We start from the raw sequence: 23,025 nt of genomic DNA, 5'->3' as shown, positions 1-23,025 counted from the left end.
CACTCTACCACGATGCCTCTTACCTGCCCCTGCAGGTTTACATGTTGATTATGTGGCTAAGGAGACATAAAGGTCATTTAACTCCCTTGCGACAAGCTCTATAACATCGTTATGCACTCTGATCACTAGATAAGTGTGGACGAGTGATTGTGGTTTTTTAAGGTGTTCGTGCTTACTGTTTTGAATAATATTTCAACATAATCATGCAGAGGAAAAAACACAGAAGATAAAGAAAATAGTTGTCTATTCAGCAACAGCCACTGTCTTTCCTTATCACTGGCAGAATGAGGAAGTTCATGGTGCAAGAGAGAAGTGGTGGGGGGTTCGGTGCAGAGAAAAACAGAGAGAGAGAGAGAGAGAGAGAGAGAGAGAGAGAAGTGGTATGGACAAAGGCATAGATTTCACATATGTAGACCTAGCTTCTAGTCCTACCTCTAACCCAGACTAGCTGTGTGGTCTTGAGCAACTCCTTTTCCCTCTCTGGTCCTCAGCTTCCTCCTCTGCAGAAGTGTCAGGGATGGTGCCACGCATCTCCAAGTCCCCTCCAACTCTGATATGCTGCCTTTCTCTCACCAATATGTGGGGACTGATTGTGCCGAGTGGCATCATGAGACTTCTGACTTGCATGCTTGCTGCACTGATGGCCTCACCTCCGGTTTGAGCATGTACAGCACGTACAAATTGTAGAGGGACTGGGCGACCTCCCTGCCAGGCAAGGTTCACACAGATACTCCTTCAGCCTGGGGTCTCTTGGCTCAAATTTTTCTGACCCTGATGTTCTAAAAATATTCCTCTGTGGCGACCTGTGCATGGGGGGTCTCATTTTTCTAGTTAGATGCTAAGCTCTTTGAAATGTCTCAGAATTCCCAAAGCAAACTTGATGCATAGTAGACAGACAGAATGAGCACACTGGCTCTCTCTCTTTCAGCATCCACTTTTTTTGCCTTCTCTCCCCTCATAGTGCTTCCCCCATCATCCCTCTACCTTGCTATTTCTGCCAGGGCTGCAACAATATCCTTTCAATCTGGTGGGGATACCAGATTGCTCTTCTACACGACAGCTCAAAAAAGACCCCTGTGGCTACCAATTGCCCATTAAATGAAACCCGCGATCTGACTTCCCCCCCAGCAAGATTGCTGCAGCAAAAGCGACTACTCCCAATGGACTGCCTAAGTGTGAGCTCTCCACACACACTAGGGCCTAGTGACTGTTAGGTCCGGAGCTGAGAGACAGACACATGAAGCCTCATGTGTAGCAAAATGTTGTTTATTTTGAGCATCCGGGTGCAGATGAGTGGAGGCCGAAAAGGCATCCATGAGAGAAAAGGAGAGAGCCTTGGGTTTTATAGAGGGTTTTCCTGGGAGAAGTAAATAAATTCTTTTCAAACAACCAGGAGGGCTAAGGAAAGTAAGTTTCCCTCTTGCATTCCATTCCTTCATCTCCCTGGGGAAAAACCAGGAGGGATAAGGGTAGCACTTACCAGGAGGGATAAGGAAAGTAAGTGCCCCCTTTGCATTTCGTTCCCTTATCTCCCTAGTGGTCTGGCAAAGGTTACGCGCCTGATACACCCCTAGGAAGGGGAGAGGAGTGGGTTTTATAGGAGGTTTGGATGGAAGCTTGGGGAGGGTGAATTCTTTAAACCTAACAGTAACTAGGCCTTCCCCACCTGCGTGATTTAACCCCAGAGTTAAGTCCCTTCTCAAGTTTTCGCTACTCCATCAGCGGAGCGCTGTCAACGCCTCCTTGCGTCTTTCCCCGCTAGAGCGCCAGAGGGCGCTCCAGGGAGGCCGCTCCGGAGAGGAAGCGGCTCGGTGGCCGGTCCGGGTTGACCCACCCCCTTTTCCTTCTGAGCCAATGGTTAGCCGGAGTGGGCGGAGCCGCGCGCCCAACAGCTGCGTGTTAAGGGGGAGCGGCGGCGCCCCGGCGGTAGAGATGCGGACTCCGGGGGCGAGGCGGTGGACGGTGGGCGCTCTGCTGCTGCTGCTACTCTTCGGAGCGGCCGAGTTGGCGCCTAGGTTCCGACGTGAGAGCGGCTACACCCCCGACTGGCCGAGCCTGGACTCCCGGCCGCTGCCTTCCTGGTTCGACGAGGCCAAGTTCGGGGTGTTTGTGCACTGGGGCGTGTTCTCGGTGCCGGCCTGGGGCAGTGAGTGGTTCTGGTGGCACTGGAAGGGCGAGGGGCGGCCCGACTTCCAGCGCTTCATGAGCGACAACTACCCGCCCGGCTTCAGCTACGCCGACTTCGGGCCGCAGTTCACGGCGCGCTTCTTCCAGCCGGAGGAGTGGGCTGGCCTCTTCCAGGCGGCGGGGGCCAAGTGAGTGTCGCGGCGGGGCTGGCGGGGCTGGCGGGGCGAGAGGCGGTGCGGGGCTGGGGGCTCGCCCGAGGCCTCTCGGCTGCCTGCCTGACTTAAAGGTGTCCCTGGGTCCTGTGTTTTGCCTCCCGAAGGATGCAGGATTGAAGGTGGCACACTTGGCCCTAATGAGAAGGTGCGTCTGCTTGGGGATGGAAAAATGAAGGTTTCTGGGAGGTGGTGGGCCCTAAAGCCCTCCCTGCCCACGTCTGCATATCGACAGGATTGAGGGAGGCTACACCTAAGGTCCCTTCTTGATCGACAAGACAATCAGGAGTCCAGGGTTTTAAATCAGTGGTATGGCGGCTGGTTCTAGTTCAACTATGAACTTGTCATTTCAGCCTCCTGTGGTTATAGAAAGGGATCGTATTAGTTTCTTTCAACTCTAATGTGTCTAAGATGGAAAGGAAGGGAGTTCTGGTGTGCAGTGTGTTTGGGTGACGGTACAGATTCTCATTCATCTGCTCTGCCCCGTGCCTTGCACACACAGAAAGTGTGAATGGTTTTGAGAACTGTTGGAGCTTGTGAGCGGTTGGTCAGAGAACTGATAGAGTGGAGAGTGCTGGGGTAGGGACAAGGGGAAGCAGTGGAAGGCAGGGGCCTGTCCCAAAGGAGTGATCCTTAAGCCTTGCCAGGTGTGAAATTGGGGAAATGGTTACTCTCAGCTTCTAGAAGGATTGGTTTGGCTGCTGGGAGGGAAGTGGGTTGGAGAAGGGTAATAATGGAAGCAGGGAGGGCTCCTCATCTGCTTAGAACAGTCTTCCCGCCTTACCTGGGTTCCTCAATCATCTGCCAGGTTTTAGTTTCTCTTGGACTTTAGATTCTCTTGGACTAAAGAGAAATTACAGCTGGCATTTAGTGTTTGTCATTAAATGCATGGGAATATAAGGCTTGAATGAACAGAGGAAGTGTTGCCTGTCTTCTAGGGGCTTTAGAAATCCATAATTTATAAATGAAAAAAATAAAATCTGGGAGACAGCCTCTTTCCATACCCTTTATTTTATGAATGAGGTGACTGGCCCAGAGAGAGGAAGGGACCTAACGTCCTAGATTCCAAATCTTATAACTCTAAGGTAAAGGTTCTTTCCACTACACCAGGGGTCTTCCAGCTGGCTGGAGGGATTGGTCTTCTGCCTATTTATTTAAGGCCCAGGAAGCGAGAATGGTTTTTACTTTTTGGGTTTTTTTGTATTTTTCTTTTCTGAGACAGAGTCTTGCTCTGTTGCCCCAACTGTATGAGTCCAGTGGCGTCACGATAGCTCACTGCAACCTCAAACTCCTGGACTCAAGTGATCCTCCTGCCTCAGCCTCCCAAGTTGCTGGAACTACATGCACTTGCCACTGTGCCCAGCTAATTTTTTCTATTTTTAGTAGAGACAGGGTCTTACTCTTGCTCAGGCTGGTCTCAAACTCCTGAGCTCAAGCAATCCTCCTGCCTTGGCCTCCCAAAGTGCTGGGATTATAGGCATGAGCAGTTTTTACATTTTTAAAGGATTGTAAAACTTTTAAAAAGAATACTAATATGCTACAGAGAAGAATGTGACCCATAGCCTAAAATACTATCTGGCCCTTAAAGTTCTGGAGTTTCCCACACCAGCCAGTGATTAAAAGAACATGTGTAGGCATTGTCTGTTTTTCTGCCATAAAAGCAAATTAAATGTTGGATGATTTGGTTGTTATTGCAACACTTGCCTTTTCTCCCAGTTCTTCGGATCTTTTGTCACCTCTGTAAATGAGGTGTGAATGGCAATTCATATAGGCAGTGGCAAAACAAACAACTTCTCTGTCATCTGCTGTTTCCAGTAGAGATCTTTCTCCTTCAGGGAAAAGGGTTAAAGAAAGTTAATCATTTATACCAGAAGAGTTGAAGAATCAGAGCTAAGATGTACTTCTTTTCCCTTACATACTCCCTCCTTCCCTCTGGGCCTCCTCCTTGGCCAGGTACTAAGGACTGTGACTTGCTCGAGTTTGGTTCCATTCTTGGAGCAGTACTCAAAGGGAGTCGTGATGGTAGCAACTTCCTGGGTATCACTAATAGAGCCCCTCTCACAAGTACCTTCCCTGTAGTCAGGTTCTCCCAGACATTTTAAAAGCCTCAGACATGCTGGACAAGTTCTTGCCCACTGCCTACTCCTTTGCTCATGTGGTTTTGATGTCCACAGGTATGTAGTCCTGACAACAAAGCATCACGAAGGCTTCACAAACTGGCCGAGTCCTGTGTCTTGGAACTGGAACTCTCACGACGTGGGGCCCCATCGGGATTTGGTTGGTGAATTGGGGACAGCTCTCCGGAAAAGGTGTGTGTCTATGGACAGTTACTCTGTCTTCTCTTTTAATCTAGCTGGCCGGAGTTCCATACGTTTTCTAGTAGTGTGTTTTTTAAGTTTGCAGTTAGCAAGTAACCTAAAGGGCTTCTGGCCTTTGAATTAGCAGTGTTTGATGCTTAGATTTCATGTGACCAAAGGTGACTCCATCAGAGAAGTTCATGGCCATGTCTGATTAGGCAAAGGATACCTAGCATGGACCATAATGTTGTATCTGCAACCTTTGAAGGATTCCTTCTGGGAAGGCTTACAACCCAGGGCCTTTTCCAGTGTCTGTCAGAGGCCAGGGACCAGGTCTCTCACCTTTCTGTTCTCCTTAGCCATCAGCACGAAGCTTTACATGCCTTCAGGGAAGGTTTGGATGAATAGTAGGTCACACAGGGAACTGAAACTGGCAGTTAAAGCAGAACAAAGTGAGGTACTCAGTTGATTCTAATTAATGCTCTCTAATATTACCCACTTAATTGGAAGTAACTTCCAATGATCAATGGGGTAGGAAGTGGCAGAGAGGGAATTTGAACCCAGGTATTCTGGCTTTGGACCCTACAGTCCAGGTATGTTTACCTATAAGAAGGAAAAGTATGGTATTTGTGCCATTCCCAACTTCAGCTCTGCTGTGGTTTGGTAAACCTGATGTCCTGTTTGCGGGGTAGGCCGGCTCCTCATTTGTGTAAATCATAGAGTTTGATTGGAACACGGCCATGCCTATTTGTGTACTGCCTATGACTGCATTCAGGCTACAGTTTGAGAGCTGAGATAGAGACCACATGGCCTGCAAAGCCTGAATGCTATCTGGACCTTTAGGAGTGTGCTGACTCACCTGTTCAATATTCAGTTTCCCAGCGCTGTGTTTTGTTCATAGTCCTGCTTTAAAACTCTGGGATGCTGATTAGATTTGGACTTTGTGACCCATGATTTTTACCTTTGTATCTATTTAGCTCTCAAGTCACAGATGAAATATTTCCAATTCCTTCCTATCTATACCATTGCTTTTTACTTGCATCATAACGTTTTTGTAACACTCCCCATTCTTAATCCCAAACAAGCTTTATTGTATATGAAAATAGATCACTTTAACCATATTTCATTTGGGGTATGTTAAGAACTCTTAGTAAATCTTAGATAAATAAAACAATAAACCTATATTCATTCATTTCAACTATGTAGAAAATGTCACTAATGATTATTTCTGAGTAATAGTGTTTTGGATATTTTATTTGTTATACTTTTCTCTATTTTCCAATATCTCTACAATATGAAATTTTATGATTGATTGGGGAAACATTTTTTAAAAATAGGACTATATGGCCAGGCATGGTGGCTCATGCCTGTAATCCCAGCACTTTGGGAGGCTGAATCAGGAGCATTGCTTGCAGCCAGGAGTTCTAGATCAGCCTGAGCAACATAGTGAGACCCTAACCCTACAAAAAAATAGAAAAGTTAGTTAGGCATAGTGGTGCATGCCTGTAGTCCCAACTACTCGGGAGGCTGAGGCAGGAGGATTGCTTGAGCCCAGGAGCTTGAGGTTACAGTGAGTTATGGTGACACCAGTGCACTCTAGCCTGGGTGACAGAGTGAGACCCGATCTCCAAAAAAAAAAAGGGACTATATGTTATTGAGATAATTGACTTAAGAGATAGAAGATGGCTTAAATGATATTTTGGTGTTAAGATATTTGTGTATAAATAGTAGCTGTGTGTATTATTGAAAACACAATAAACCCAATCTTTTTGTTTAAGTGAACGATTCATAATTTAAGGAAATGGTTTTGGATCCCACCACTTGCATGTCTTTATGGGTGAGTTTCACTAAGATGTAAAAAATGCTAGAACTGATTTTTCTTAAATTATTTGTTCTTTGCTTAGTAACAGTTTCTGTCCTGTTTTTCTGTTTAAGGAGCATACGCTACGGCCTCTACCACTCACTCTTAGAGTGGTTCCATCCACTCTACCTTCTTGATAAGAAAAATGGCTTCAAAACACAGTATTTTGTCAGAGCAAAAACACTGCCAGAGCTGTACGACCTTGTTGTCAGGTAATAAACAAATGTTTTTGGTCTTATGACTTTTATCAATGAAATCAGAGCTTCCTATAAGGTACTTGTAAAAGTTGGGGGTGAGGGAGGTATGAAAAAAGTCTAGAAGACATCAAAATCATAAAAGTGGTAGTTGTGGCCGGGCGTGGTGGCTCACGCCTGTAATCCTAGCACTCTGGGAGGCCGAGGTGGGTGGATCATTTGAGCTCAGGAGTTCGAGACCAGCCTGAGCAAGAGCAAGACCCCGTCTCTACTTAAAATAGAAAGAAATTAGCTGGACAACTAAAAAGATATAGAAAAAATTAAGCCGGGCATGGTGGTGTGTGCCTGTAGACCCAGCTACTCAGGAGGCTGAGGCAGGAGGATTGCTTGAGACCAGGAGTTTGAGGTTGCCGTGAGCTAGGCTGACACCACACCACTCTAGCCTAGGCAACAGAGTGAGACTCTGTCTCAAAAAAAAAAAAAAAAAGTGGTAGGTGTATTGCTTTTTTCCTCCTACTTTTCAAAACTTCTATAAAATCGTCATATTGCCTTTATAAATTGAAACAATCTTACAAAACCCAGGATGGTAGAAAGGCAAAACTTCAGTTCCCTCCTTGGATGCTGTTTTCCCTATGTCAGGACCTTGGGGAGGGGGCAGTATGGTCTAACTGTAGCAGACCCCATGTAGGATTTGGCATCAGACAGATGTGTGTTTTGAGTTCTGGCTTGTATTACTTACAAACCTTAAACAGAACACTCTTCTGAGCCTCAGATTCTCACTCTGTAAAGTGGGCATAATAATGCCTTCCATATCGAATAACACGTGAAGCATATCTGTCAAAGTGTCAGGTAGAGAGAGTAAGGGTGTTGTTATTATTATCATTGTTCTTTTTTTTTTTTTGAGACAGAGTCTCACTCAGTGGTATCGTCATAGCTCACTGCAACCTCAATCTCCTGAGCTCAAGTGATCCTAGGTCAGCCTCCTGAGTAGCTGGGACTATAGGGACACTACCACACCCAGCTAATTTTTTCTATTTTTTGTGGAGATAGGGTCTCACTGTGTTGCCCAGGCTGGTCTTGAACTCCTGGCACCAAGCAATCCTCCCATCTCAGCCTGCCAAAGTCCTGGGATTACAGGTGTGAGCCACCTTGCCCAGCCTATTATCATTATTCTTGAAATGATCACTTTGACTTTGGGATTTGTCACTAGTCTTCCCTATGTTTTATCCCTAGTTTGCCCTTATCCCTGGGGACTCATAGAGGATGGTAGACCCTTAAAGCTTAAGAGCCAGGTGCCTAGATTCTCATTTTAGAAAAAAGAAAATCTCCCCATATCCAGATTCTATCAAAATGACTTCTCTAAGGAAACAGTACACAGTTGTAAGAGACCAGCAGAGGCTTGAGCAGAGGTAGACATTACTGGATCTGAAGTCCCAGTTCTTTTTTCTTACTGGCCATATGGCCTTGAACAAACTTCTTAACCCTTCAAGATCTCAGTTTCTCTATCTGTGAAATGGGGACAATAGTACACCACAGAATTGTGAGAACTAATGAGCATAAATTGCCGAGTACAATTCCTCATACACAGTAAAATACAGACTGTTGTAATATATCTTGCCACTTAGACAGATGATCTTTTTCCTAGAGTTTACTTGCTGGCCTGATTATGGGGTACAGCGTGCAATTTGGCATCAGGCAGATTTGCATTTGAGTTCCAGCTCCAGTTACCTACAAGCTTTGTCACCTACAACATGTAGCCCTGCTGATCAAATTCTTGCTACTAAAATTGAGTTAGTGATGCTTACCATGTAGGTATTTACATATGTATTTATATACACACATCACTTACGGGGCTCAGAGTGAGAACACGGAAAAAGTACAACTGGGGCTCAGAAGGTTTCTGTAGATCCTTTACAGTAGAAATGTTGGGTAGTTGTAAAAAATGCCTTGCAGGGAATAGTTCCATCTCCTAACAAATCTTAAAAACAAAACCTGAGTCCTGTAGTTCTGGGCACCACTTTTTTTTTCCCTTCCACAAAAATTAGTTGTTAAGGGAAACCAAATTATGTATATACTGATGACCACTCTCATTTTCTAAAAAGGCATGAAGAAAAAGATTAGGAGGAAGTGTGCCAAAATGCTAGGTTTGTTTTAAACACTAGTTACATTAGCGAAGTGATTTGTTGTAATTGTTTTTTGTTTAGTTTTCCACATTCTCTGCATTGTGGTAATTTTTACGGTTGGTATGTGTGGGGAGTTAGTTACATTTCCAGTAAAAAATTGGGTCCTTCAGGCAGGGGTCATCACAAAGGATGAAAAAATAGTAGGAAATAAAATAAAAATAATACACTGAGGCAAAAATATAGTTTATAAAGAATAGATTTATGAAGATAGGCAAAGGAGGGTACTCGGAGGGTTACACGTCTTTCCCGTTAGAACATGTAACCTTGACTGAAGTTTTACACAGGTATTTATAGGTATAGTGTTTTGGTTGCCAGGGGTAACAGGATTTACATAATAACAGGTAGTTTGGTTTAGGTGCAAAGTCTTTCAAAAGGCTTTTACAGATTCCTTAATTAACTCTATCTAGGTGAACAAAGGATTACAAAATCTTTTTAGGGCAAACTTTTAAGTTTCAAGATAAAGTTATTACTTTAACAAAAACAGAGACATCTTTGGCTGTGGTTATTGTGTATTCGAACAGAGATTTTAGAAGTCAAGCATGAGCTGTCCCTTATGTTAATTACTTTAACCGCATGGGTCTGTCTGGGCCCCGGCTGGGGCGGCATATCTTATTGATCAGTTCTCATCTCTGATTAGTTCTCATCTCGGGTGGCCTGTCTTTGTTGATCAGCTCCCTATCCTGTGGCTCCATGTAAAACCTGCTTTGTCTAGGCCTGAGACTGTAGCGCCATCTTGGAAAATAGTTGTTACTGACCATTGAGACGCCTTCCTGAGGCGAGGCAGTTTTTGATATGTGAACTAACACGTTTACATTTTCCTTCAGGGTAAAGCCTTATAAGACTCCTGAAATCATTTCTGTCGCTAAAAATATAGGGGGCATTTCTATAAATCAATATTTCTTAGGCTCAACAGGTATGTACTTTCAAAATGGAGGGAAATTAATTTTTCAATATTGCAAAAATTGTTCCACAAACTGAGCACAGTGGCACATGCCTATAGTCCCAGATACTCAGGAAACTGAGGCAGGGAGATCACTTGAGCCCAGGAGTTTGAGGTTGCAGTGAGCTGTGATGACGCCACTGCACTCCAGCCTGGGTGACATAGTGAGACCCACTCTTAATTAAAAAATAAAATTGGTCCATAAGACTTTACTGTGAATGTCTTCAGATACTAAACTCTGTCCTCATCACATGTCTTCCAGCTACAAGCCTGATCTGATCTGGTCTGATGGGGAGTGGGAATGTCCCGATACTTACTGGAACTCCACAGAATTTCTTTCTTGGCTCTACAATGATAGCCCCGTCAAGGTATGCAATTATATAATTAATTTCTTATTTGTCTATGAGGATAAAAGGAAGTACAAGGAGCCAAGACCTGGAGTATCCCAACAACCCCCACAGCAGCAATAATAAACTGTAATATCAGCGTGAGGATGGCAGGGACTGGGGCACTTAGTGGATGTTACAGGTTTCTCCTGTAGTCCTTCCCCACACCCCTTGGAGTATGAGCTTTCTTTTTCTCTTTTAATTCTTGATTTTGACAATATAGGTTTAAATAGTGTTAAATTTATGTAGTAGAATAAATAGTATATAGAATTCCCAGACCACTACAGAGAAAATAAAATAAACTGTATTAAGCAAGCACATATTATAAATGGGAAAACCACCCAAAAGATATCAGAACACATAACAAAAGAGAAACAAAACATATGATATAAAAGATATACAAAACATATAAAATTAAATGGTGGGAATAAAATGCAAATATCTATGACAGCTCACCTATTCTATATTGATTATATAGTTTAACTCTCAAAGGGCAAGTTCATTTCCCTTAATTCTACATTCTTGGGGGAACCTTGGCTACCCCATTCCCCTCCCCATAACCAACACTGTCGGCCCGTGCGTATTGGCTCCCCATTTACAGATTCCATTTCAGCACACTTACAGGTAGCGTAAGTCTTAATCTTCACTATAGAAAGTTTCAAAAATTTTACATGTTCTAGCTTTGTTGTGGATTTCAAAGCAAAACCTAAGTATAAGACCAGTTTGAACTGAAGTACCTTGGTAGATTAACAAACCTCTAAGGATATTATTGGGTAGCTAATACTAAAGTCAGAAAATGAGAAGAAGGAAAAAAGGAAAGAGATCCTATGTAACGGGTAAAGACAGGTTGAGAGTGGTTTCCTGGGACTTGCGGAATGTGTGGGGACTCCCAGATACACAGTTCATCCCTAGGTAATAAATTCTGATACGATGTCAGGTTATAATTGCCTACATATCTGTCTCTGCTAGTCTCTGCTGAATCTTTGAGGGCAAGAACTGTGTTTTATTTACCTTGGATACCCTAGTCCCTGCCATGGTATGAACCTCATAGTAGTTACTGAGTGGTTATTGAATGAATGGGTATGTATGTACTAAACCAAGAATTGGATTGTTTTTTTTTGTTTTTTGTTTTTGAGACAGAGTCTCGCTTTGTTGCCCAGGCTAGGGTGAGTGCCGTGGCATCAGCCTAGCTCACAGCAACCTCAAACTGCTGGGCTCAAGCGATCCCCCTGCCTCAGCCTCCCATAGTGCTAGGATTACAGGCGTGAGCTACAAGAATTAGATTGTTAACACCCCCATTTTTCTCTGAAGTGGTTTTTACATACCTGTCCAGGGTGTATACCCATGGAGCCAGGTCATTTGCTGTGTGGCATTATAGTCAAATGTTCTTAATTAAGGAGCATCATGAAAAAAGAAAAAAGATTAGGCAAAGATGCACTGTTGGAAAAGGGAAGAAAATACCAACCCCAATCACCATTTAAAAAACACAGGTAGGCCAGGTGAGGTGGCTCAAGCTTGTAATCTCAACAATTTGGGAGGCCAAGGCAGGAGGATTGCTTGAGGCCAGGAGATTGAGACCCTATCTCTACAAAAATTTTTAAAAATTAGCCAGTGTGTTGGTATACACCTATAGTCCTAGCTACTTGGGAGGCTGAGGTGGGAGGATCATTTTTGCCCAGGAGTTGAAGGTTGCTGTGAGCTATGATTGTGGCATTGCACTCCAGCCTGGGCAACAGCGTGGGACTCTGTCTCTAAAAAGTAAGTAAAAAGGTAAATAAATAAAAAATAAAATAAATCAAACACAACTCATCAGGGAGCCTGAGTCTCTTTGGCCTCCTTTTTTTTTTTTTTTTTTTTTCCCCAAAAAGGAGAAAGGCCAAACTCACAACTCCTCTCCTGTGTCCATTTCTCCTCTAACAAAGTAGTTTACTAGATGATCTTTAAAACAGGCTCTCCCAGTCTCTATACCAGGGTTTCTCAGCCTCAGCACTATCGGTATCCAGGTCTGGGTACTTCTTTGCTGTGGGCTGTGGATGTTTAACAGCCTCTACCCACTAGATGGCAGTAGGACCACCCTACTTGTGACAAGGAAAAGTGTCTAGACTTTGCCAAATGTTCCTTCCAGGGAAAAATTGCCCCCACTTGAGAACCACTGCTCTAGACTAACTGTTCTTTGCTTCCAAACAGACTCTTAAGTTATCAAACTGCATTACATAAATCAGTAAGGAGTTTTACTCCTGACAACCTAGTACTCTTTCCCCCTTTAGGATGAGGTGGTAGTAAATGACCGATGGGGTAAGAACTGTTCCTGTCACCATGGAGGATACTACAACTGTCAAGATAAATACACGCCACAGAGCTTGCCAGATCACAAGTGGGAGATGTGCACCAGCATCGACAAGTTCTCCTGGGGCTATCGTCGGGACATGGTGATGTCTGATATTAAAGAAGAATCTGAAATTATTTCGGTAAGAGCACCTCTGCGTTAGTTTTTAACTACTGATCTCAAAGCAGCCTTCAAAGAGTGAGAGACGCACTCTGGCTGGAAGTACAGGTCGATAGGACCCATGAGAGCTGAACATACTAACAGAAACCTATCCTAAGGAAATTCAAATAGTTACAATTACAGAAGAAAGTTGTACAGACGACAGAGATTCTTCCCAGGATTATTTTCAATTGGACGCATGGGTAGTTTCAATTTCTTGTAACCATAAAGAGATAATTACGTAGATTTAGGGATTTTCCTTAATGATAAAAATGTTGATGAATGTCATTATAGGTTAGTTATTGAGTGAAAAAATAAGTTACATATTATTGCAATTACATAAAATTAACTGCATAGGAAAAAGACTGGAAGACATCAAAAGTTAATGGTGTGGTGTCATTTGGAGTACTGTAATGAATTCTCCTTTTTAAAATTTTCTGTATATAACCTTAGTTTTTCTGGGCCACCTGGAAGTTCACTTGTTCGAGGTCACAGTAAACACAGATACACCCCCAATTCCCACTCCAGAGGCCTTAAAGAATATATCTCTACATCAGTTTTCCCAAAGGGGCAGCATGTGCATTTATTGCAGCCCAACGCAGAGAGTGTTCTGAAATTCCTCACCTCTTCCAGCTTCCAAAATTTCCTCCCTCAGCAACTGTTCAAGGTCTCTCCTCTCTGGTCCCCAGATTCTCTGCATCACTCCATGTGATCCCTTCATGGCCAACTGCTTTCTCAGCTTCCCTGCTCACACCCTGCGTTTCTGAGACATGACCCTTCCTGCTGCGTCCAGCTCCCTGAAAAGTGCAGTCTCTCAGGAAGTGCCCTGTGACCACTCCCTGGAATACGAGTTAATGTATTTCTCTATCTTATAGTGGGATTTTCCAGTTTTCTCATATGAGCTTCTCCTGCTTTTATAATGACCAAAAAAAGATACAATTTTTCAAATGGAAAGGATATTCACAAAGCAGAGAATGTGCCCTAGATTATTTTTCTTCTCTTAGTATCTATGTGTTCCAAGCACAATGCCAGGCTTGGCATTCATAGCTAGGCTGTCATTGTTTTTGTTTTCTCCAGGAACTGGTTCAGACAGTTAGTCTGGGAGGCAACTATCTTCTGAACATTGGACCAACTAAAGATGGACTGATTGTTCCCATCTTCCAAGAAAGGCTTCTTGCTGTTGGCAAGTGGCTAAGCGTCAATGGGGAAGCTATCTATGCCTCCAAACCATGGCGGGTGCAAGTTGAGAAGAACACGACATCTGTATGGTGAGTCTTGTCTTCCCTTACAGTCCTCCCTTCCCTTCCCACAGTCGTGGCCCATCCTGCACTGGCATCTCCTTGAGTCCACAGTGTAACAAGTTAGGCTGGAAGTTGCCCCGAGGAAGCCCAAAACTGTTCTTTTCCTATAAAATTTGTGTCCCAGTTGAATTATACCTGGGCTACCAGGATATCTTTGACTAGTGAAGGAGGTGGTAGGCTTGGTGAAAAGGGAAGGAGCTACAGAGCATCAGTCAGTGTAGTTGAGATTGTCATCCTGCCTCCTAAAAATAGTAACAGCTAATGTGTGTATTATACCTACCATGTACGGGGCTCCATTCTAAATTCTTTCCATTCATACTTGTACTTCTGGATCTAGTTATTTGCCCTTGGGCCCCAGTTTTTTTTTTACTGCAAAATGGAGTGATGATATTTAACTTCATAGAGTTGTGGGGATTAAATGAGATAATATGTGTAAAGCACTCAGCAGAGTGCCAGGCACAAACTAAGTGTTCAATAAAAGGTAACTGCTGGTATTATACCAAAGAGCTTGGTCTTTGGATCAAGGGAAGCACATTAATCCAGCTCTGTTTTGGATGAATTTCTATTTAGTGGTTGTCTTAGTTTGTTTTCTGTTGCTATAGCTGAATACCACAGACTGGGTAATTTCTAAAGAATAGAGGTGTATTTAGCTCTGAAGGCTGGGAAGTCCAAGAACATGGTACTGGCATCTGATGAGGGCCTTCCTGCTTTGTCATGGCGTGGTCTTATAAGTCACCAGTCCCATCAGGGGGCCCCACCCTGATGACCTCCTCTAATCCTAACTGCCTCCCAAAGGCCCCACCTCTAAATACTGTACCATCAACATATGAATTTGGGGGTTATGTTTCCAACACGTGAAATTTGGGGGGAACATTCAAACAATAGCAGTGGTTTTCATCCTCTTCTCCAAACATGGTGAAATCTCAGAACAACAAATTTGTCTTCATTGCATATCTCGCCCTTGTTATCCTCGCTGCATTTGGAGTTGAAAAAAGATTTGAATAATAAAGTAAATGCTTCAGCGTGAAATAACTAATGTAAGAGTTAATTTTTAAAGAAAACTTAATCCAATAGAGAGGGAAAATAGAAGATATCACCAGAAAGAGTTTTATAGACTGCTTCCATCTTGCAGGTCTTAATTGGTATCGAGTTATGGGTGCTTCCTATTAATAGTAGCAGTGACAGATTCAAGGTCTTGAATTTGGTAGCTAATTGTAAGGGGAATATATAGGGTTATGCATCATGGTAACAAGCATCGTATCTTAGACAGTGATGTTTCTTTTTTCCCAGGTATACCTCAAACGAATCAGCTGTTTATGCCATTTTTCTGCAGTGGCCAGCAAATGGAGTCTTGAACCTTAAATCCCCCATATCTACCCCGACAACAACGGTAAGGAGCCTTGGTCAGTCCTAAGGTGTAACTTTTTCTAAAGGAATTGGCAGGCCTTCTCTACAGCTTCCTTCCCTGCCCAGGTTTCTCCCATATTTGCTTTTTTGACCATCTTTCCAGCCCTGGCCCAGCATAACCGTTTCCCACCATGTTCAGGCTATATCCTGTACTCGTTAATGCATTATTGGTTTTTTCCCATTTCTTTTTGTTTTTTGCAGGTAATGATGCTGGGAATCCAAGAGGATCTGAAGTGGTCCCCAGATCCAGATAAAGGAATCATCGTCCATCTGTCCCAGTTGCTACCCTCTGCTATCCCAGTGCAGTTTGCTTGGACTATAAAGCTGACAAGCGTGAAATGATCATTTGAGTTCAAGAGGAAAGGGATAATACCGCCTGTTGTTTGCTGCTTCAATTTTCCTCTTATAGTACCATCATTGTAATAAACTAACTTTTCTTCCCCACCCAAAGCTGGCTTTTCTAATATATTTTAATCAAAAAAATTGAGTACAGGCCGGGCGCGGTGGCTCACGCCTGTAATCCTAGCACTCTGGGAGGCCGAGGTGGGCGGATCGTTTGAGCTCAGGAGTTCGAGACCAGCCTGAGCAAGAGCGAGACCCCATCTCTACTAAAAATAGAAAGAAATTATATGGACAGCTAAAAAAATATATATATATAGAAAAAATTAGCCGGGCATGGTGGCGCATGTCTGTAGTCCCAGCTACTCGGGAGGCTGAGACAGGAGGATCCTTTGAGCCCAGGAGTTTGAGGTTGCTTGTGAGTTAGGCTGACGCCACGGCACTCTAGCCTGGGCAACAGAGTGAGACTCTGTCTCAAAAAAAAAAAAAAAAAAAAAAAAATGAGTACATTACACTGATATCTTTTTTTTTAATGTTTTCAATTAGCAATAATCACACCTCGGATTAACGTCATTGACTACGATACTGCCACTGAGCAAAGCTACACTGACATCTTAATCAACCAAAAATCTGAGATCCTTTGCTGATGTATCTATCCGTTCTGGAAAAGAAGGGATTGAACAGCTAAAGTCTTGAATTCATCCATTCTTATATTTGGGAATTGTCTACAATGGAAACTTCCCTCCATTCTTTGTGTTTGATAACCTACCTGCTTATTCAATGACTTTAGTAAAAGAATAAGCCAAGTCACCCTGTTGCCTATGGGAGGAGGTGGAAAGGATTTGGCAAGCTATTTAGTATCAGTTGTCACAAAGACTCCTCCCCCAAAGGGCAAAGAGCCTGGAGGAGAACGAAAAGGCTTGCCGGGCTGCTAATGGTCAACTCTTTGCTAATTTCTAAAGCAAACTAAGAGCTCCAAAATCCAGTATGTTTACAGTGATTATTAAGGAAATGAATGCGATTCTGCTGTTTTTAAATATGATCAAATAAATTTGTATTTCAAATCATTTCTATCAAAAACCATATATAGTGTAGCTTTCTTTTCCTAGTTTCAGTTTGTTTATGGTTTTATGATCAGTTTCTGTGTTTTTTTTTAAAGCTTGTCAAGTCTCAATGCTGAACAAAGAATAGAATTCCTTTGGTTTTTCTGCTCCTCACTTCTAGTACCATTCTTCTGAGCTGACACCAGTTCAGCCACTTTAATTGTTATAGATCTAATTAAGTTATCTTTCTTTTTTATTTAATAGATATATTTAGAAATCTTTACCTACCATTTAATGAATATGTTTTTCTCAAGCATATATGGAACATTTGCAAATCTCAAATACTGAAGAAGCAGTGCCATAAACTATGTTGTATGTCTACAACATAATTAAAGGACAGCAACAAAAACTTGGAGGAAAAAACCCTGTGTTTAGAAATTTAAAAACACTTCTAAATAACTCATTGATTAAAGAAGTTACCATATGGGGAATTAGAAAATACTTAGAATGATAATGAAAACACTTATGCATTGAAACTTGTGAAATGTAGCTTTAAAAAAAAGTACCCTTAGGAAAATGTATGCCCTTAAATGGGGTTTTTTGGTTTTTGTTATTTTTTTTTTGTAGCGATAGGGTCTTGCTATGTTGCCCAGGCTGGTCTGGAACTGGCCTCAAGCAGTCCTCCAAGCTCTGGGATTACCTGTGTGAACCACTGCGTAGATGCTGAAATGAAGGCTGAAAAGAAGTAATGAAAAGCAGAAACTAAAGAAGCTGAACACAGTAATCAACAGGGCTAAAAATTTATTCTTTGAAATACAAAATAGACAAATAGGAAAAGAGAATGCACAAATAAACAATTTTAAAAATGAAAAAAGACTGCACACCAAGATTAAAAACAATAACAGATAAAATATACACATTTCTAGAAAATAACACTACAAAATAGCTTAAGGTGAAATACACAATGTGAAAGTCCTCTAACAATAAAAGAAACTGAATCAGTAGTGCACAATCTTCCCGCAAAGAAAACAAGAAAACACCAGACCCAGGGGGGTTTACACATTAGCCCCACAAAACTTCCAATGATGTTGGAAGTCTTACAGTTCTTTAGACAATAGAAAAAGGGACACTCTCCAACTCATTAATAAAACTAATAACTTTGATACCACAATTAGATAAGAATAAAATACAGGGATTGCCCTACCCACTCATGAACAAAGATACAAAAAGTCTGTCATCCTAAAATAACTAAGAGGGTCAGAATACAATTTAAAGTTTAAGCATAAAGTGTGAGGACAGACCACCTGGAAATACCAACTCCAAAGGAATGGTGTCAGTGTTCCAAAGCAGGGAGGGTAAGATTTCATTTATATAGGCAGAGACAGAGGAGTTTTTAGCAGGATTACAACATTCATAAAAGGGTTAGCACATAGTTTTGCAATTTGCTTATAAGCAGTGTTTTTGGGAAGGACACATTAATAAACATCTTGTTTTTACAGAGGGTGTTATAATCTTGGGTTTTCTGTCATCTGGTCTAAGCAAAGAATGACAAAGAGGAAATTAATAAGAAGGCAGGAGGTTTTTGTTCCTGACATTGTTTAATTCTCTCTAGTCATTGTACAGAACAAAAAAAATAAGATAGTGAGTTAATCTGTAATCTTAGAACAGAATTGTAACTATATGTGACTCACATCATAGTCACATCTCTCTCAAGACTTAAAGTGTTTTTTGGGGTTCCAACAGCTTTTAAATTTTATATAGTTTCACAAGGTCTAGGCAAGCAATCAGCAAACTATATCCAAGTAATATAACAACAACAAATCATGTCAAAATTGGTTATATTTCGGGAATTCAAGGTTGCTTTCACATCAGAAAAATCTATCCATGGATTCACTGCATTATCAGACAAAACCCAGGTAATATTCTCAATAATTTCAGGAAAAATCTTTTGATAAAATTCAAAACATTTGTGATTTTAAAAAAATCTTTACGAAGCAGGACAAGTGGATACATACTAACAATTTACAGCAAACATCATACTCAAAGGCAAGATGTTTAGAAGCAAGCCTTTCTGTGAATGAGATGGAGTGCCCGGTATCCGTTTGTATTCAGTGTTTTTTGGGAGGTCCTAATGGATGCAGTAAAACAAGTAAAAGAAATAAGGGATGTAAGGAACAGTAAGGATGAAACCAAACTGTCATTGTTCTCAGATGATGTAACTGTCCACAGATAACTTGAAAGAATATACAAATGAATTGTTAGAATTAATAAGATACTTTAGCAAGTTGTTGGATCAATAAACAAAAATCAATTGCATTTCTACAGTACAGAAACCAGAAAACAAAACAAAACAAAATAACCCATTTACCACAAAAACAAAAGATATAAGGTAACTGAAACAAAATTAGCAAAAGTGCAAGAAACTCCCAACTGTTGCAGGTCCAATGGCCCTGAAGTTTCTAACTCCCGTTTCCCACCGGAAAGAGATGCAGGGGCCACGAGATGGTGCTGGGCCGGCTTCTCAGATGTTTTTGGAGGTTTCTCATGTCAGCGTCGCTGACCTTGTGGAATGTCTCCAGCAAATCCAGTTTAGTGAATCTGCTAGTAGAGCCAATTCCTGGCAAAATTATGGCCCCAGATGTGTCCCCAGCTCTTAATTCTTCTCGAAGATAGTGAACATATAGAGTGGTTTGGGGCGTGAGTCCAGGATGGTTTACATGGAGAAAAGTAGAACCAGCTCCGTGAAAATTTAATAATAGCCACGTGTGGCCCCAACTCTAAGTCTTCAGTATTTCATCCACTGTCTCAAGTAAATCAGTGCTCTTGGGTGTTATTCGAGAATGGCTGCTATGAAAACTGTTTTGCACAACAACTGCACCACTTTACATTCTCACTAGCAATGCATTTTTCTTTCTGAATTTTTTTAAAAATAGAGATGGGGGTCTCTCTCTTGATCAGGCTAGTCTTGAATTCCTGAGCCCAAGCGATCCTCCTGCCTCAGCCTCCCAGAGTGCTAGGATTACAGGCGTGACTAGCAATGTATTTAATATGAAGGTCCCAGTTTCTCCACATCCTTGCCAATACTTAATCTGTCTTTTTGATGATAGCCATCCTAGTGAATGTGAAGATTTTTTTATTTTTGAGCCACTTTTTTAAAGTTATGATTTCCTAGGAAATTATCCATTTTGACAAAATGTTCAGATTTATTGTCCATAAATTTGTACATTAAACATTTCAGTGCATTTTTTAGGACATTAAACATTTATGCCTTTTTTGTGATTCATCTGTTGGAAGGCTTGTCAATTTTATTAGTCTCAACTAATGAACTTTCCTTTTTTTTTTTTTTTGAGACAGGCTCTCACTGTGTCACCTGGGCTAGAGTGCAGTGGCATCATCATGGCTCAATGCAACTTCAAACTCCTAGGCTCAAGCAATCCTTCTGCCTCGGCCTCCCAGAGTGCTAGGATTACAGACGTGAGCCACTGAGCCTGGTCCCCATTTTTTTTTTTTTTTAGACAGATGATTCTCTCTATTGTAATTGTTTTCTCATTTCATTCAAATTTCTACCTTTTATTTCTTCGTTTATTTTATTTACTATGAGTTTTTTCTGTTCTCTTTCTCATATCTTGAGTTAGCATATTCATTCACTAATTTTCAACTGCCTTTTCCAATGTAAGTATTTAAGGCTTTTGATATGTTACATTTTCTTTTTTTTTTTTTTTTTGAGACAGAGTCTCACTCTGTTGCCCAGGCTAGAGTGAGTGCCGTGGCATCAGCCTAGCTCACAGCAACCTCAAACTCCTGAGCTCAAGCAATCCTCCTGTCTCAGCCTCCCGACTAGCTGGGACTACAGGCATGCACCACCATGCCCGGCTAATTTTTTCTATATATATTTTTAGCTGTCCATATAATTTCTTTCTATTTTTAGTAGAGATGGGGTCTCGCTCTTGCTCAGGCTGGTCTCGAACTCCTGAGCTCAAACGATCCGCCCACCTCGGCCTCCCAGAGTGCTAGGATTACAGGCGTGAGCCACCGCGCCCGGCCTGATATGTTACATTTTCATTATCATTCAACTCTAAGTATATTGTAATTTTCATTATGATTTTTTTCTTTGATTCATGAGTTAGGTTTTTTTCCCTGTACTTTCTAATAGCAAGGTTTTGTTATTTCTAACTTAATTGCATTATGGTTAATTAACAGGATATATATGTCACCAATTCTTTGAAATTTGCTTTATGGCCCCGAATATCATAAACTTTCACAAAAGTTCACACTGTCAAAATTACACTAGTGGGCCAGGTACAGTGGTTCACGGCTATAATCCCAACACTTTGGGAGGCCAGGGCTGAAGGATCACCTGAGGCCAGGAGTTCGAGACCAGCCTGAGCAAAACAGAGAGACCGTGTCTCTACAAAAAATACAAAAATTAGCTAGCCATGGTGACAAGTGCCTGTAGTCCCAGTTACTCAAGAGGCTAAGCCAGGAGGATTGTGTTTGAGGTTGCAGTGAGCTGTGATGATGCCACTGCACCCTAGTCCAGGCAACACAGTGAAACTCTGTCTCACACACACACACAAAATCCACTAATGTAAAAAGCCTGCTACCACTCTCACAGCTTCTTGCAGAAAAGTAGGTGTTATATTTAAACATTATTCTGACTTGCAGAAGGGAAGTCATCTGTTTTTAAGGAAGAGCTGTAAATAGAAATGTGCCATTGTGCATTAGAGATACAATCTGAGTACAAAAAAGTCTTTTTCATGAAAACAACTAGCTTTAGAATTATGGTCACCTTTGGAGTTACATACAAACCCCTGGGCTCAAGCAATCCTCCTTCCTCAGCCTCCCAAGTAGCTGGGACTACAGGCATGTGCCACCATGCCCAGCTAATTTTTTCTGTGTATATTTTTAGCTGTCCAGATAATTTCTATTTTTAGTAGAGACGGGGGTCTCACTCTTGCTCAGGCTGGTCTCGAACTCCTGACCTCGAGCGATCCTCCCGCCTTGGCCTCCCAGAGCGCTAGGATTACAGGCGTGAGCCACCACGCCCGGCCTCTAATACTTTCTATTCTATTTATTTTTAAAAGCTGGGACCCACTGTTTGAAAAAGGCATCTTTAGAGCAACCTGATTCCATTTAGAAGAATTCACTAACTATCCTTCCTCCAGACAGCCTGCTGGCCCCACCTACTGCTCTGACGCTGCAACGTCAGCTCTGACCTGGTTTCCTTCATTTCTACCCTACCAGCTCGCCCTACAGACCTCAGGCAGTGGGTGTGCTGGTGTGCTTGTAGTCCCAGCTACTGGGGAAGCTGAAGCAGGAGGATGGCTGACCCCAGGAGACCACCCTGGACAAAATAGTGAGACCCTGTCTTAAATATTTTTTAAAATAAAACAAGTTGTGTGAGCTAACTCCTTGTTATTTCAGAAATTAGACAATTATATTCTGGAGTGAAATTGAGGGAAGGGGACGGGGTGCTATGGCTCATGCCCGTAATCTCAACGGTTTGGGAGGCGGAGGCAGGAGGATTGCTTTGAGCCCAGGAGTTCAAGACCAGCTCATGCAACACAGCAAGACCCTGCCTCTACCAAAAAATAACTGAGGGAAGGAGAGAAATAGGCAGGATCCTGGGACTGAGTCTGCTTATGCCTGAGTAGGAAAGGCAACACTTGAGGGGGTGAGTGGTATCTTGTTTTCCCTAAAGGGAATTATTTTGGGGACCTTCTCCTGAGCTGGTAGACTAACATACAGAGCTGACTTAGGATTGGCACCCTCAGCTTTGGGGATGATGCCACATTCTCTATTCCTATTTTTCACATCCTGGTATGGTCCTTAGTACTCCGTGCCATGGGCATTTATGTCCCACATTGATTAATTGGCATCCCTACCCCCGAAGCTATCATACAAAGGGAATTCTAGGTTTCTGCCAAGTTATAAGTGCTCCCAAGGTTCCAATGAATATTCCAGTGGATGCCATAGAACTATTAAGGGTGATGAGACACAAACCAAGAGGATCAGCCATCAAGATTTACATTTGAAAAGGGCTCAGATTCTGAAAGAGGGGGAGCACACACACCACTCATATTAGCCCAGCAACATAGGCTGGACTAGAGAACAGGAAATCAGTGGGCTCACAGTCTGCCAGATTTCTTTTGTAAAAATTTTTCAAAAATCTCTTAAGTATCAGACATTAGGTTATCAGCAGTATTTTGTGTTTGTTTTTCATCCACTCCAGGTAATTTCCTCTTAAATT

The 23,025-nt window shown here is 42.2% G+C and overlaps 1 protein-coding gene and 1 non-coding gene across 2 annotated transcripts; one reads left to right on the top strand and one right to left on the bottom strand.

Moving 5' to 3' along the window:
• Positions 1 to 1,919: 1,919 nt before the first annotated feature.
• On the top strand, positions 1,920 to 16,795 carry FUCA1 (alpha-L-fucosidase 1). Its single transcript, XM_069477467.1, has 9 exons — positions 1,920 to 2,315; positions 4,514 to 4,648; positions 6,572 to 6,709; positions 10,077 to 10,182; positions 12,468 to 12,668; positions 13,763 to 13,953; positions 15,277 to 15,376; positions 15,595 to 15,880; positions 16,238 to 16,795. The coding sequence occupies exons 1-8, from the start codon at positions 1,933 to 1,935 to the stop codon at positions 15,733 to 15,735; spliced, it is 1,395 nt and encodes a 464-aa protein (XP_069333568.1). The 5' UTR covers positions 1,920 to 1,932; the 3' UTR covers positions 15,736 to 15,880; positions 16,238 to 16,795.
• LOC138390986 (U4 spliceosomal RNA) lies at positions 16,191 to 16,335 on the bottom strand. Its single transcript, XR_011234635.1, has one exon. It is a non-coding gene; the product is annotated as a U4 spliceosomal RNA (small nuclear RNA).
• Positions 16,796 to 23,025: the final 6,230 nt, after the last annotated feature.

The sequence above is a fragment of the Eulemur rufifrons genome, chromosome 8, assembly GCF_041146395.1.
Source record: "Eulemur rufifrons isolate Redbay chromosome 8, OSU_ERuf_1, whole genome shotgun sequence".
Classification (NCBI taxonomy): domain Eukaryota; kingdom Metazoa; phylum Chordata; class Mammalia; order Primates; family Lemuridae; genus Eulemur; species Eulemur rufifrons.
Note: the sequence above shows the minus strand (reverse complement) of the source record. Positions and strands in the feature narration are given on the sequence as shown.

Bases quoted from the DNA above. Each gene is read 5' to 3' on its own strand.
- FUCA1 (XM_069477467.1), top strand. From the start codon at position 1,933: ATGCGGACTCCGGGGGCGAGGCGGTGGACGGTGGGCGCTCTGCTGCTG. The intron at 2,316-4,513 runs GTGAGTGTCGCG...TGATGTCCACAG, and splicing joins TTCCAGGCGGCGGGGGCCAA to GTATGTAGTCCTGACAACAA. The intron at 10,183-12,467 runs GTATGCAATTAT...TTCCCCCTTTAG, and splicing joins ACAATGATAGCCCCGTCAAG to GATGAGGTGGTAGTAAATGA.